At 40.5% G+C, this 17282-nt stretch overlaps 1 protein-coding gene across 1 annotated transcript in view; it reads left to right on the top strand.

Annotated features, from left to right (window-relative positions):
* The window catches only part of LOC103365297 (ephrin type-A receptor 6-like), a 70086-nt gene that overhangs the window by 18233 nt on the left and 34571 nt on the right, over positions 1-17282 (top strand). The window contains exons 3-6 of the mRNA XM_008292709.1: positions 9544-9672; positions 10417-10566; positions 10656-10817; positions 10906-11134. Coding sequence (XP_008290931.1) covers positions 9544-9672; positions 10417-10566; positions 10656-10817; positions 10906-11134 — 670 coding nt within the window. The remainder of the gene's footprint in view (positions 1-9543; positions 9673-10416; positions 10567-10655; positions 10818-10905; positions 11135-17282) is intronic.

Below are 17282 nucleotides of genomic sequence, written 5' to 3'. Positions count from 1 at the left end.
GGGTGGTTTCCATGGAACAAAGCCTTCCAGCACTGGTTAATCACATTCATTCCCAGAATCCCCCTCTTTGGCCCCAAGCACTCATCTTTTGCAATCACAACTCCCTTGTCCAATATTCTTATCCCCCAATGACAAAATCCATGACGGCATAACCAGTATAGGGGATCGTCAGCCCATTGCCAGCTTTCAGTGTCAGCCAGAAGAGGTCACCCTTGTCTCGGGGATGAATATGGCCGAACCATTTCTGAAAAAAGTCTCACTAAATAGTGTCACTTGAGAGCCTGTGTCCAATATACAGGGTGCTTCCACCCCTTCCACCTCCACCATAATCCCAGGGCATTTTCCAACAATGTCAGGCCGTTGCACTGTCTCCCCACATTCAACATCCCCAGCCACTTGCCCTGTAGTTGCTGGGGCTTCTAGTTTATCAGGTTAGACCTTGGGGCAGCAGCAGCAACCTTACAATAATGCTGTATGTGCCCTGGTTTCCCACACGCTCTACATATGGGCTTCCCCTACTGTCCCATTGAAACTCCTCACCTGAGCGTCTCTTTCATTGGTAGCGGCCATGTTCCACTCTACCTCTGGGAGACTCTCTCGGTTCATGGTGAAGGTCAGTCCTCACGGTGGGAGACAGCTGTCTTCGTACTTCATCTACTAAAGTTTTACTTATCGTAGCCAGCTGCTCATGGATCTCCTGCCTGTGCTTAGTTTTCACCAGTTCCTTCTACCGATTCAGCTCCTGGATGTCTGCTTCTCTCGATGGGGGTGCCACTACCCTGGAAGACTGGGCATCACTTTTGTTTTCCTGCTCTCTTTCTAAAGCTTGGGCCTCTGTATAGGCCTCAGAAAAACTGAGATTGGGCCTCTGCCTAATCAGGCGCTTCATCTTCCTCTGCACTTTGCCTGGTTTCAACCCTTTGACAAACTGTTCTTTGGCTGTGGGTTCTACCTGTGTTGCCACCCATGGCTCACTTTCCCTCCACCGACTGAACAGTTCTCAATATATATATTGTACGCAACATATACAGTTCTACACTTTCCTCCTCTCTCTGTCTACACTGAAAAAACTGAGTCCTAATGTGAGCAAGAGAACATGGCTGAACATAAAGTCATTTTAACTCATCTAAAATAGCTTTTGAGGACCCCCTTTTGTCTATATCTAACAGCATTACTTGTCTTCTTGCAATCCCATCTAAGCCCCAAAGCACAAAATCAACTTTTTGTTAGTCATCAAGACCCTGAGCCCTAAGCATAGATTCCATTTGCTCCAAATCTAACACTTCCATCTTTCCCTGAAAATTTTGGTATGAATGGCAAAGCCATGAACCATGGCATAGCCATAGTGGGCACTGTATTAGCGTTAGATGATCCAGCCCCCTGCTCATCATCTGCCATTGTGTACTGCGGTGTGGTATGGGGATCCTGCCGACAACGCCAAAATTTATGTCACAGGGTCGTACTGACCCAATAAAAAATCCCCGGGCCACTCCACTCAGACACAAGGAGCAGAGATGGAGCTGCTTATACAGTAATAATTTATTAAAATCAAATAAACAATTAAAAAGATAATAAAAGGATAAAAACACAGCTGCTGGCTTATAATAAACAAAACACTGGCTAGAGTGTCTGAGTTAGGTCGCTCTTAAAACAGTCTGAGTAATACTCAAGGTATTGCGGCGATGTCCGGCCGGCTGCCTCCGTTCAACCGCAGCGCGGTGTAACTCCGTCCGGCAGTCGGCAGTCCCGCAGCCGCGTAATCACCGCGTGGCGTGGCAAATCTGACCAGAGGTTCAAATTGGTAAAGTTCTGGACCTAATTTCTGAACGTGTCCTGAGTCACCGTTAGTGTTTGATTTAATAAATAAGTAATGCCCAACCCAGTGGAGACATATTTTAAAGAGTTCAGCCTGGATACTTATTGCAACATAAAAAAAGGACAGGCCAGTCGATGAATAGATGTACCACCTGTCCTTTTATTATTGTTAATATATTATGTCATAGTGTTTTGTTGTGTTTTCTGTTTGCTTCCTGTTTTATTTTGATATCGCCTTTACTCATGTGTTGCTTGTGTAGCTACTTCCTTCCTTTGTCTATTTCCCTCCTTTATTCGGTTGCCCTGATGAGTATCACCTGTGTCTTGTCTCTCCAATCAGTTCTGAGTGTATAAATAGTCTTGTCTAGCTAGTTTGTCCTATTTACTGTCTAGTTTGTTTTCCTTATGTCAACCTGCCTGATTTCCCCATATTTCTTGTCTAACTTTGGTTAGCGCATTTCGTTTGCTAAACCCTGACGTGCTATTTTATGTTTGCCAGCTCCATGTGGGAAGTATTCACAAGCACCTTTTAAAGACCGCAATCACTCATACGGCTACAAAGGATTAATGTAAATATTTCGACAATGAGGCAGAAAGCACTGTGAGGATTGAATGTTCCCATTTAACATACTTGGTCTGCTGCATTTGATGACCCCAAATCACAACCTCCTACAATAATGAAAAATGCTCAGATGTATTCTAGATATTATTCAGTGGTGTCTCACATACTCTGTAAAACTAGAGGCACTGAATGAGTAATTGTCCAGTGTTAATGTGTGTGTAGGAATTATTCTAATAATGACATAATGTACTTTCTAGGTTGTGTCCAAATGCAAAAAAATACTGGAGGGCCATGTGTTGTTGAGCACTAAAGCACCAAATTAGCATTAAATCATCTTTAGAAACAGCACTTTTTTTTTTGCTTCCCTTCTCTCGCTCTCTCCTTTCTCACAATTCCCTTGCCGTCACTGCCATAATAGCATATATATACATGAGCCATGTGTGGGCGAAGACAGGGGACTAGCTGGGAAGAACAGTTGTGGTGTGAGGCAAAAGTAACATGTCCTATAGCCAACTTATACTGAATTCAGAGATGATTTTGAAGTTTTGGTCATACTTTCTTTGTGAGCTGTACTTCCAGCAGAGAATATTAAAATTCTTAGAGAAATAAATTTACATGAAACATTTAATTAAGCAACTTAATGAAACACTTTACCACTTAATTGAAAGTTGGCTCGAAAAGCTGCGACATGCATTAAGTATGACTATTATACCTAATAAGTGTGATATGCTGCCTTGAAAAGAAAGAGTTTTTTTTTTTTTTTTTATGTTAGCAAGTCTGATCTCTATGGAGCCATCAGATGATCTCTGTATCTGCGAGGCAAAAGTTTCATCTGAATCCCTTTCAGAGAAAAACTTTAATAACAACTTTCCACTGACTAAAATCAGCAGCTGTCAAGAATCCCTGTCAGGAGCTGAGTGTAGGCCTTAAGCTACTGGAAGCAATCGTGAAAAAAATAACTCAAAAACAAACAAACAACAACAACAACAAAAAAATGTCTACACAATGATATAGCTTTGCAACTGCTTCTCAAGCAATGATAGAGAGGACTAAAGGGTGACATAATGATGCTACTGAAGAGCTGTTACAAGCTGCTGTCATCAGTTTCTCTGCACATTTAAAGCAGCAACATTTCTAAACCTGAGTCCTCTCTGACGCCTGGTCCAGGAAGGACGTAGAATAAACATATGGGGATTTAAATGCACAGAGTGTTGATAACTCTGTCCAGCTTCTTAGTACTGGGACTAAAGCAGGGAGTTTGGGGAAAAGAAACTGATTAAAACTGGTAATATTTTGCTCCAACAGTTACAGGAACAAAACTCAAGTCAAACATTGTGCACATTATAATTTGTGTCCATGTATTTGTGTCCAATAAAAGGACAGTAAAAAGATTTTAATTTTTAATTTTGTTAATATTGCATGTAAAATAAGTTTCAGAAGCTTACCGAACAATCTCCTTATGCTCAACAACATATTGTACAGCCCTGTGCTTTTGTGGCTCAGGTGGTAGAGCGGTTGTCCTCCAGTCGCAAGGTTAGCGGTTCGATCCCCAGCCCCTCCACAGTCGAAGTGTCCTTGGGCAAGACACTGAAGTTCAACCCCCGGCAGCACCTTGTATGGCAGCTCTGTCACCACTGGTATATGAATGTGTGTGCGAATGGGTGAATGAGAAACACACTGTAAAGCACTTTGGATAAAAGCGCTATATAAGTGCAGACCATTAAACGAGCTGATTGCTTCATACCTGGCTTTTCACAAAGAATGTTTAAAACTGAAAGAAATGCATGTTCACATTTGTAGAGGTATAAAAGAGTCAGCACTGTCTGTTTGAATAAAATATAGCCCAGATAAGCATTTGTCATACTTAAGGATGTTATACATCAGAACTATTACTAAAGGGAAATCAGTAACAGGTACTAAAACACTCAGCACCACTCCACTACATTAATATGGCTACCATAAGGAATCGTTGTGAACAAAGCAGGTGCAATATGTCGATGTACTTAAAACCTGAACAGGGACTGACGCTCTTGAAATAAATAGTCTATAAGCAATATGAAGAAGTGCTCCATGGTTTTACTACCCTCTCCTTCGAATAACAATCTTCCTGCAGACACTGAAGTCATTAATTGCAAACATTGCTAAAATCCATTTGGACTTGGTTCACCTGAACAAGCAAAAGTCAATTGGATGCTTCATGGGAGCAGGTTTAATCGCAGCGTTGAGCGTTATTGTGATGATATGTGATGATATGATAAGTGTGTTAATTAGTTTTTAGATTAGGTGAGGATATTTTTAACACAATAAAGTGCTGTGACTACGTACGACAAACTGCGCATCAGCAGTTCATCGCAGGTTTGGCCTCAAAACCAAGCAAGCATTTTTCTGGGCCAGTTTTCGAAAACCTGCTATTGCACTTTCATATTACAATATTAGTGTGCGTTCATTGCATTAATTAGTTCTACACCTTGTACTCAAAACCTGGTTTCAGTCTGCTCGGCTTGGGACTAATAGGCAGAGCGATTAGTAGGTGCATATCTGATTGCCTCAGAGAGCGTGGGCTGCAGCTCATCTTTCAAACTATGGGTTTGCATTTGTTTTCTTGGCTCTGAACCATGCCACATCCCAAGGGTGCATTTTAGAACACTGAAGCACACAGAGTGACGAATCACCATTTTCTCTTGTTTGTATGCATAATGGAACTCCAATTACTTAATGCTGATCTTATGCAAACCAGAAAGTCTGCTTTTTTTTTTTTAAAGATACCCAGTTTCTGTTTCAAGCTTTGTAAGGAGGGCACCGAAGCAAGAACATATATACATGTTGAAGAAACTACTCTTACATCAAGTGTGTGAGTCCTCCTTTCAGATACATTTCCTTTCTGTGGCTTCGACAGCATTTCTACCTTTTTTACACTAGCAGAAAATCTCAGAAATGACAGTCTGAATGGCATGTGGCAAAGCACTGCAGTGGCCCTGCAGTTATATGCAACAATAGTGGGTGTCTCTGAATACATCCAATATTTTCGATTTTTAGCCATGCTAGGAGCATGGCTCTGGGGATGGCAATCCTGCACCTATGCAGTCCGTTTATCACTTTGGTCCAAGCTGAAATATCTTAACTATTGGATGAATGGATTTCTTTATAGTTTGTTTCCAGTATTCAAGCTCCTTTTTAGAAAAAAACCTTAATGAATTTAATGCTCCTCTGACTTATAGCACCATCAACATGTCAAATTTTACACTTTTTTATTTAAATATCTCAGCCTCTAATTGTTGGATTTGCTGCAAAATTTGCATAGGCATGGATTTATAAAAACTTGATCCAATGCCCCTTCATGGAGAGATATCAGTCATCATCAGATACCTGTAAAACTGATGACATTCCCATCATCCTCTGCTACATGTTGTACTTATTGCTAGTTAGCCATTATATCTACTAAACCTCCAAATGTTAGCATATAATCATCTACTATGGGTCGGGGACACATTCACATTTTTTTGAGTCCATCATAAACCAATGACCAGCAGCCCGTATGAAACAGTTTTACCTGCTGTCATCATTCCTCCTCATCATACTGGCCTTTCAAATCAAAATCAATGAAATCATATCAGGTTTATTGTCATTTTGCTATACATACACAGCAGCACAGGCAAGATGAGAGAGCGTTTCTTCAGGATTATTCAACCAGCAAGTTTTGCGGAATGCATTTCTGGAATAGGCAAGACACTAAACGTTCACTGTCACTGTCTCCAGTGGCCCCAGCAGCGTCCATGCACGCCGCCATTCGTTGAACGTGGCGAACCTCTTCAGGTCCTGGTAGGTCTTCAGGGACACAAAGACACACACGATGGTGTGATGATGGCGAAGCCGCAGATGCTGCCCAGAGCTAGCTGCCTGTCTGTCTGCATCCCCTCCAGCTGTATGTCCGTCTGGGATGTTGTCATGGAGCCACGTTTCTTTTAAAGCAACCACACAGCAGTCCCTCCACTCTCTGCGGGTTTCTCTCAGCAAATGTAGCTCGTTCAGCTTGTTGTCGAGGGAGCGGACATTGGAGAGCAGGAGCGACGGTACTGCTGGTCTGGAGGGGTTAGCCTTTAGCCTAGCATGGAACCCGGCCCCTTCCTCTTTTATTTACGTCCGTACCATCTGCACTTCCTTCTCTCTCGGATAACTGCCAGTGTAGTCTCTGATCGGACTCCATGTTGGTGTAGTATGTCCAAATCACAACCGCTCGCCGCAATTCCAGCGCCGTTCACTGTCCTGATGCCCAGCAAAGTCTCCCGGCCACACGTTTTGCGGAATGAATTTCTGGGATAGACAAGACACAAAACGTTCACTTTCGTTGTCTCCTGAAGTTGCCGCTGCGTCTATGCGCGCCGCCATCACCATGGCATAGATTATTCCCTGATATAGTCTTAACAAAAGTGATGCAGGACAAAATCCACAGTCCTTATTCAGAACAAAAATGGAATCCAGTTTAACTGAAACAGCCTTTTAATACAAAATTGACCACAAAAATGTTTCTGCGCTTCACTACAGAGGACGAACAGTAACACAAACTAGAATATTTGTACCTACCAGACACCTACCTGATTTGTATAGTGCAAATAATGAAATTCAGAATGTGTTTTTCCACAGAGTGAAATTTGTGAATGTTGTCAATTGCTTTTCACACTGAACATGCATCAGGAAGTGATTTCTTAATTGCCTCTTTGAACAAGAGGAATCATTACTACTTCGGGGATGATATGGGCACCTTGCCAGTGCTTAAAATGCTTGCAAAATTGAGAATCTATTCTTACAACCGTAACATGGTTGTAGATGCTTAGTCTTGTCTAGAATAAAACAAAGAGCTCAGTTAAATGCAAACAGTATAATTACTGATGTTATAATCACATAGAAACCCAGTATGTAAGGTGTGCAGCTTATTATGCATATACCATATATAAATAAACAGGGATTTGCACGCTAAAGAGATATTCATGATTACATACTAGGAGTCCACTTAACATCATAAAGACACACACATGATATTATTTGGAGGCCAGATTTCCTAGTGAACGAGAGAGTGATTATGATTGATTAATCATTTGGCCCATGGGTGTCACATAGAGCTTATTTAGATAGCTTAATTAATATAAGATTAATTGCTTTTGCACACTCCAGTCAAGGTTAAAGTGTTATTTAATAATTTATATTTGAGAACACTCTAGCTCAATTGTTTCAATTTCCTCTATGACTCCAGTGTCAGTGTGTGCATTTTAAAATTCAACACAGCAGCGCTGGCCAATTTTCACCTATTTAACAGCCCATTTTGCAGATATCACAGGTACAGATTTACATAATGCAGGGGCCAACATGGTGGTGAGTGATATCCCTAACCAGTCATACAGTGTTTCCTGTGTAGCTGCTTGTGCTTTCTCATGACCTCCATGCTCAAGTCTGTGACCTGGAAATGATAGTGTGCAATCATGGAGCAAGCTTCAGTCTTCTGCATCTTGAGGAAGACTGTGGAGAGAAAGGAAGGTGTATTGGATAGTGAAACTCAATTTTATAGCTCTGACCAAATTCAAGGCAGACATTTCCTGTCCCTTTTTAAATGATTCTTCAAATGTGGCACAGATATGTAGACATCCTTTGCTTATATTAGCAAGAAATCACAAAGGTATCTTTTGCAGTATTCCAGTATCCTATAATCAATTTGATGTCATTTAGCAAGTCAGGTACAAACAGAACTTGTTTAGACTTAGGGAAAAACTGGAATTTGAACAGAAAAATCAACTGTGCTAAAGTCCAACATTTTGCTTTTGTGTGTTTTTTTTTTTTTTTTTTGTATGGGAAGACAGCCTCGTACCCCATCACATGTTTAATTGAGTGCTGGAATGATCCTTGTCAAGTGGTTTGTCAAGAAATGTCATATAACAGCACTGTGTTTATCTGGTATTTGCTCTCCAGTTGTTGTTGCAGTTTGTGTGATAAATAGACTGCATAAAATTGACTTGCATAGACAAGACCAACATGAAAGGCGTTGCTGTTACATTGTTGAGTGCAACTTTGCTTTGCAACTTGGTTACATATTTGGCCATTGGAAAGGTTTGATTTTATCTTCTATGTACACTGTTTAGAGAAGAACAAGCACCTATTATTATGAGCAGCATCCTTTAGAGGATCCGGCCTCTGAACAGGGAGAGCTGTGTTTGAACACGTCTCTAACTTGGATTTGAACCATCCATTCTTGACAGAACTGTTGTTTTTCTTCAGTCACTAAGGACAAAATAATTTTAATCAAAAATAATTTTAATCAAAATTATTTGCAGCATAATTTAGTGTCATAGATAATTCTCTACCGCAATGTTTACGGAACATAATCAAGCAGAAGTGCTACCTTGCCTTCCATGTATCTCATGCTCTGGAGTTATAATTGCACACCCAGCTGTGTATCTGACACGATCTCAGCTGCCCATGTAATGCCACAGGAGTTGTGAGAAAGAAGTTCTGTCAATAAATGTTCGGGCTTTTGAAGCTCTGATCATTACACCGTTAAAGCGGAGCAGACAAATGAGAGAGTCTGGCTGATGCAACAGCTTGAAAACATTGGTAAATCTAACTTGGTGTCTCTCAAAACGTTGTGTTTCTATAGAAATTAGGTTTCACTGCATGCAGACGGAGGTGCAGAGGTTGAACGTTTTATGGAGAAGCTCTGAAACTAGATCATAGGTGCAGTTACTGTCTTTACAAAAACACAATCATCATATTAATGAATTTGCTAATATATGAATATGCAGTCTAGTACTAATATAAAACATGCCTACAACTGAGTATCTGTATATAGCAGTTATTGTCTTAAAGGGCCACTTTACCCAAACAATAGTAATGGTAATGGGGTCTGATCATCACCCTCCAGAAACCTACTTATTAAATTTGCTAGCAAAATTAACTTTGGGTGTAAACTAGCTACAAAAAATAGGTTTAATCTTTTTTTTTTTTTTTTTTTTTTACAACCTAATTGTGTTTCTTGTTTTTCATCCCTTGTTGTAAGTGATTAAGCCAAAAACATTGTTCTTGTCACATTGCTGGTAAAACCTTTACAGACTAAACACTGCTTGCTATATGGCAATTGTTATTCACACACGTACCCATATTTGTTCCCTGTATTTCTACAGTGGGATGCTATCACAGAGATGGATGAGCAGAACAGACCTATTCACACCTTCCAGGTTTGCCATGTGATGGAGCCAAACCAGAACAACTGGCTACGTTCTGGATGGATCCAGCGACAAGCTGCGCAGAGGGTCTGCACCACATCACAACACCTCCTCAGACATAAACTTGCTGAGAAATCTTAGTCTGAAAGTTGGTTCAAATGAAGTCATCTTAAAGACATGGTTTGTGGTTGTGACATTGTCTCAAGGTTGAGAAAGCATCAGCCTCCCTGGAGGGAATTCAATCTACTGCATAACCTAACCGCTAGAAAAATGGTTGGCAGATGTACCTTATAGTAACAAAAAAAAACACGACTTCATTCTGAGAGGCTGATTTCCATTAAAGTCAATGCAGAGTAGTTCATATTAAATCAAAGATGGGGAAGGAGTTCATCTCTACACATGGACTTGGATTCTTCTCATTATATGTGAAACATTGCTGTATTGCAAAATCCCAAAAAACCCTTTGAGTCAGGCTAGACCATTAGACTTTAAAATTAACTTTCTGAGTCGTTTGTAAAGGCGGAAACCTACATTTATGAAACCATTTTCATTGGTTATCCTTTACATTTTTAGGATTGTTATTTAAATTTTAGGACCTATTTGATTTATATGACTTAATTTATTGCTATGATGCTTGTATGTACTTGCTTTATACATAATTTTCAGAGTTAATACCTGCCTTTGGAAATGTTAGGCCAAAAGGATTATTATAAAGACAGAAACCAGTTGATTTCTGGTAAAGTCCACCAACTGGAAAATGTTTGACACAAATCCAGCGTTTGGAATAAGCTTGAAATAACTTGTTGACTTTTTATCTATATTTTTACTCAGGTATACGTGGAGCTGCGTTTCACGCTAAGAGACTGCAATTCCATTCCTTGGGTGTCTGGCACTTGTAAGGAAACCTTCAACCTCTTTTACCTGCAGACGGATGAACCGCTCTCTGCAGCAACACGGTTTCGGCCTACTGACTATGCCAAGGTTAGACCCGTGAAGTAAAAACAAGCTCCCTGTTGCACTAATGGCATCGTTCAGTAGACGTGAATAGAGTGTTTGTCATTGACTTTAAGGTGGACACCATAGCAGCAGATGAAAGTTTTACACAGACGGATCTTGGAGATCGAGTTCTCCGCCTCAACACGGAGGTTAGGGAAGTGGGGCCGGTGACACAGAAGGGCTTCTACTTGGCCTTTCAAGATGTAGGAGCTTGTATAGCTCTTGTGTCAGTCAAGGTCTGTGAACAGTTTGTGCCACAAACATGTCTGTTTCTTTTATGAGACCTGCAGTACTTCAACATGCTGTTTGTTTCTTTCACGCAAGGTGTTCTACAAGCGTTGCCCATCAACTTTAAGGAACCTGGCAGCGTTTCCTGACACAGTGCCACACATGGACTCATCCTCTCTGGTGGAGGTGAGAGGAGCATGTGTGGAGAATGCAGAGGAGAGGGACACCCCCAAACTGTACTGTGGTGCTGATGGAGACTGGCTGGTACCACTGGGTCGCTGTGTCTGCAGCATCGGCCACGAGGAGACGGATGGCTACTGTCGAGGTGAGCTTAAAACGTATTTGTGCGTGAGGTAATTTTAGAGCAGTACGCTTCACCGATGGTGTAGTAAAGCTGCAGATGAAGAGAAGAGAAGAGAAGAGAAGAGAAGAGAAGAGAAGAGAAGAGAAGAGAAGAGAAGAGAAGAGAAGAGAAGAGAAGAGAAGGCATTGCATCACACTAAAAGATCTCCAGGGCCTCCCCACTCATCTGTAGGAGTTCGAGTTTACAGAACTGATATTCCCTCCTCTCACTCTGAAATCCTGCATCCTTGTCTGATCCTCTCCATCCACATTTCGCTTCATCTCTTTTCAGCTCCACCTCCCCCATCATCTTCTCTTCTCTCTTGTCTGCTTTGTTTACTCTTCACTTACCCCCCTCGTTTATTCTCCTCCTTTCGTTTCTTTCTTTTTGTTTAATTCACACACTCACCGTCTCTCCTTTTCTGCTCTGAGATCATAAACAATTCAAATAGGAAGACAATGTGTTGAGTGACTTTTCTGACATTTCAAAATCATTTCTTTGGCTTTCATGATGACCTCTCTGAACTCTGTCAGTTATTTGGTTCAAATAGGATAGTTGTTTCTTGTAATTTCAAGCAGTTTTTGGATTTGTGGTATTTATGTCTCATATTCACTTGATAAATATCATTGTGCGTAGATGATTGCAAACATCCAACCTCTTAGCATTTAGATAAAGACCTGCAAATCTAAAAATAAAATGTTTACAAATGCCACAGCGCCTTTATAAATGGTTTTTTGTGACGCCTTCTGTCTAATTAGTCGTATCAGCATCACCTAAATGTGGCCCGTTGTCACCTGAACAGATTAAGAAAAAGTTAAAGAAACTATTGGCTTGTTCCAGATACTCTTTGGCCTGGTTTCTCAATTAGACTGTGCAGACAGACTGGGGGCTAGCTGGCTAATTGCCTTCATTTGTTAGTTTCACAGCTAATTTAGCTCGCACCTAGTCTTTTTCTAAAACTCCACCAACCTTCTCTTTCACTTACAACACTCTGACTTACTCCTGTAATTAAGACGGGAGCTAAATTGAGCCACACCACATGATTACAATTGAAGCACGCTTCGTGTTACTTGCTACATTTCGCAGACTTACAGCAGTGTCAGCCGGTCGGGGTGAAATTCATGTAGTACCCCCGTGGTGATGTGGTTACTCGGGGAGAGAACTCCAACAGTCATTAGTGCGGCTGATATGTAGGACAGGCTGTAATATCTCCTTTATTTGCTCCTCGGGTGTAATTTTTTTTTCTTTTTATCGCCTTCTCTTTTATCTGCTTTTTTATTTATCTTTTCTCTCTCTCTCTCTCTCTCTCTCGCTCTCTCTCTCTCTCTCTCTCTCTATCTTTGTGTGTGTGTGTGGGTGTGTCTCACTCTCAATCATCTCAAGTTAAACAACACAGAAGCTTGTCAGGAGAGGTTACTGATGAGATGGCAGCTTAGGTGCATCACTCTTATATGTCCTACATCTATACCCTCCCCCTGTTCACTCCCCCTTTGCCTGACAGTAGTTGCCCTCTTTCGGTTGTGCTGCAACTGCAACAGTGTCAAGGGGATCTTGACAGCCGCTACAATGAATGGGTCAGTAACTCCTGTAGCAGTATCCCACTTGGCACTTGGTAAACGATGTGTGTTTGTCTGTTTTTTTCAGTCTTACGTGCTGCATATTCCTCAAACTAACAAGCCTCAGTTGGCAGACGCCTCATGGATGTAGGATGTAACGTAATTTTAGATACTAATATTTATTAAAATACAGTATATTTCTCGGAACACCTAATCCAGACATATTGATGCAAAAATCATGCACATATTTAATATTGCTGTAAACTAGTACTGCTGCTAATTTGCAACATCACCACCAACAACTCTATACAACCAGAGACATGAAAAAGAATACCTACTGTATATACATTGGCATACACATTATGCATGAACTCCTATGATTTCAGCAACAACATCAAGAATGCACACCTACTACTTGTGCAACCAACATATTTAGATTAAAGGTAATTAATGGGAGAGTTGCTGATGAGTGTCATGATGCAGAATTCTGAGTGGTAGAGCCAGTTACTGTATAGAATACAGTCACTGAAGTCTCTGACAGTAATTATCTGCTGCGGAAACCCATATGCAGTACATAATGACAATATGAAAGTGAAAAAAGGTGGCAAGTAATGTCTATTTTGACCATCTATTAGTCATAAAATTATTTTATTAACAGTTATTTTGTGTTAACCCTTTTATTACTTTCAAATTTACTGACATCTTTTGTCCTTGGGTTTAATTTGACCCCAGCAATTTAAACCTCCAGAAAATATCCTAATTAAAATTGTTACCCATGTTAATGTGTAAATAGCCCTTTAAAAATTATGTCATTGACTTATTTAGAGATGTTGAACATTGAATGGGGTCAAATTGACCCTAAAGATAATAGGAAGGTTAAAAATAAAAAATGATAAAGGTCTTCAAATTGTTTGTTTTGTCCAACCAGCAGTTGTAGTTCAGTTCAGTTAAACATTTGCAGGGCTACACACAATGTTTGGCACTTGTACTTATGGTTATCAAAAGAGTTGCTGATTTTTTTTTTTTATCATTCAACGAATGAACAATGAATTAACAATTATTGCAGTTCAAAAACAAAACTTAAAAAAAAAAAAAGAATAAAAAAGGCAGATCGTACACATTCACTTTTGAAAGACTAACAGTGCTCCCACTGTTTTGAATCTGCCAAACATTTCACTGTTTTAGGTCCACAGTGGGCGTAGGGACATGAAACTAATGTTGTTCTTGTCATCTGACTGTGAGCCTGAAAGAAAACATGCATTTTCCAAAATGTTTGTTCCCTCTAGATTCACCCTTCTCCAAATTACCCCTGTTGTATCCCGCATAAAGGAAACAAGAGGTCCTGCTATGCTTTGTTGTTTCTTCTGTGCAACGATGTTGTGTTCAGAAACGGCAGGTCGTTTCTACGCTGCAAAAATTCTCAAACAGCATCGTTGAACTCATTACCATTAGGTTAAAAAGAGGCAGTCAATAGTAACAACACATTATGGCCTTATAATTAATGATTAATGGCTTTAATGATTTATGGCCAATTATTTTTTTTCTTCATCAATAATTTCCATAGGTCTGACAGAGCTTATGCTGTAATGAAGATGTGCACTTTGCAAGTAGTTGCAGGAAGTTTAGGCATGAACTTGCGGTGACTTCTGCTTTCTCCTCGTTTTCATTTTGGAACACTGCTTCAAAGGGTACTGTGATCAAAGCTGTCTGAGAGGCAGCATGGGGAAAGAGCAAAAGAGGGAGAGAGAGAGAGAGAGAGAGAGAGAGAGAGAGAGAGAATAGGGAAAACCCCAGCTCTCCCGAATATAAGCAGAGCTCTGCACTAACACGTCCATCTTTCCCTCCCAGCTGCCTAAACAAAGGCATCAGCGCTTATCAAACCCTGCTTTCCACCCCAATAGCATTCTGCCAGACTGTTCTGACATCTCAATCGAGTGCTTTATTATTCTATTCCTTTCATTCAGTGTCAGCCACAAGAGGATTACTCAGAGATAGAGCTGGTTATATCATGACCTAGATAAGGCAACATCATAGTGCTAATGCTATTTGTTCCACATCCTTTCGTCACAGCACCATATTCAAAAGGAGGCAGCGAATTGTGGGGGAAGCTAATAGAGATGTCTTTTCAAAATTTCATTTGAATCAGAGCAGATATGCAGACAAGACCAAGAAGCCGGCAGTACGATAAGTGATTACTTGCAGCAGCTGATAGAATCAAATATTTTGGTTTTAACAAGATACTCTGAACGTCAGACTTGGCTGCTATTACATTCTTTATTTTTCATGAAATTGACACCAGTGCTTCCCTTAATGCAGCCTAAAGTGGATGGTGAGGAAGCAGAGTGGCGCAACAGAGTCAGTCGGGCTTTTGCTGTTTCTTGCCTCTGACCTATCCATGTCAGAGTGCGCCAGAAATTGACAATACTTTGCTTACTCACTGATGACTTCTGCCCTCAAGTACAAGCTTGTGACCTCAAATTCAGGTGAAGTGGAATAGGAAATGAGGAAATCAATACATCTCTTAGTTGTATCTGAGTCACTGTGCTGCTCCTCTGTCCATTAAGGACTGTGTTTACTCTGGCCTCTAACGCAGCGCAGCCAGACTAGAGCATCACTCATTCTCTGTGAACTTCCCATCTGCATATCAAAGCTGAGAGACCAGGGTAAACATAGTCTCTGGCTCCATCTGTTTCTGACAACGTAAAGCCAAGAGAAAACTTCCAACCTCTACGCACCCAAACAACTCCAGATCTCCTCGTTGGTACGTCACCGCTTTCCTGCAAAATGTGTTGTAGTGATGCACTTTGCTTGACCAAGCGCCTGCAGGTTCCCAGCTGAAACTCAAATCTCAGAGCCTTAACTGATAACCTCAAGCTAAGGCCAAAGATTAATCAGGTGTTTTGGAAACACTTTGCATCGATTACTTAATTTTCTTTGATCAATATTTTGATGTGCAATTTAAAAGGGATGTCTTATAGCAATGCACTCATAGAGAACCAACATTGTAGTTTTCCCTGTTTTGCTCATAGAGATAGTGATGAGTTGCTAAACATAGTGGGGCATTTAGCGGCTAACGAGCCACAAACTTCCTTACGGAGTTGATGTAGACTGATGCAGAGCTAGAAAGTGACCCTGAAAGTGAACAGTTTGGACACAACTATAGATCCAAATGAACATCAGTGTGGTTCCAGATGTGCTGTGTGTAAAAAGGCGACTGTTTCTCCGACATGTCTGCCATATGTGGTTTATAGGGTGATTATACAACAACAGCTTGTTGTGTTTCTCCCAAGTTGAATGCAGATTTTAGTAATAAAAGTTACATTTTAGTCGCTGTGGCTGTCAAGAACTATTACTGTGACTTTTTATGTAATGATTACAGCCAAGCTACGACTCCATTCTCTGTTTCCAACCTCCAAAATCTGTGGATTTGCTGATTTGCTTTATCATAGATGACAATAAACTGAATATTTTGCGATTTTAGACTTCTGGACAAGCAAAACATTACATTTAAATACATCTCCTCGGCTGTAGACAACACACAACTGACACTTTTCATCATTTTGTGAAATTTCTGACCAAACCATCAATTGATTCATCAACAAATTAACTTGCAGAACTGACAAATCTTTTCAGCCCTAAGCTGATTAACTGGTGAAACATACTGTGTCTGCATTACTGTTGCATCTTGTTTGTGTGTATTGCAGTATTTGCGTCAAGAGATAAAGACTTGTTTTAAGCCCATCTTGCCCCTTTCATGAAAAAGACATGATGAGGAGAGGGGGAAAAATGACATAAAGAAAACCCATACAACTGATATTAAACAAATTGGATGCCATTATGATTGTGCATGTGCTCCCGTGTGTGTGTGTTGAATATTTTCAAACTTTTTAATAGAAATAGTGGTATGAGTATTATAATTGCTTTTTGGTGGTGATCTTTCCAGCTTATACTAGAGAACAGGGAGCAGCTGGAATTTCAAATGAATCTATGTTGCCTTTGGCAGGACCTCCACACAGGAGGAAAATAATATCCATGTGAATGAGATGCCTCAAAAATTGGAAGCTGGATGACAAATTACTCTTCTCATTAGGAACTAAGCGGCAGCGTGATTTTGGCAAGGATTTCTGCCTGTGTGTCAATCTTTCGTCTCATCCCTTTTACATATCTATGTGCTCAGTTCTATCCACCTGTTTGTTTATTCCTTCCTCCTTTCTTGCATATTTCATTTTTGCTTTACTTTGCCTGTCATCTGTCATTCAAAGTTCTCATTCTGTCTGTCAACAAAAAACAGTGAGCCTTGGTATTGAACGAAATATACTAACCCTTGACCACTGAAAAATGAACAGAACAGATATAGAAAGGGAGCTACACTGTGTTGGTAATTAGTTGGTTGATAGGTTATTCATTCAGCAGAAACCTAATGGGAAACAGTTTTGATAATGTGAAATATCTGTTTGGAGTTTCCGTGTTCTCGCCATGTGGGTTTTCTCTGGGAGTTGTAGCTTCCATTCACAGTCCAAAGACATGCATGGTAGGTCAGTTAGGGATTGTAAATATGCTCTAGGTGTAATTGC

This window comes from Stegastes partitus, unplaced genomic scaffold (genome assembly GCF_000690725.1).
Source record: "Stegastes partitus isolate 25-593 unplaced genomic scaffold, Stegastes_partitus-1.0.2 Scaffold19, whole genome shotgun sequence".
NCBI lineage: Eukaryota > Metazoa > Chordata > Actinopteri > Pomacentridae > Stegastes > Stegastes partitus.
This window is presented reverse-complemented; position numbering and strand designations above follow the sequence as displayed.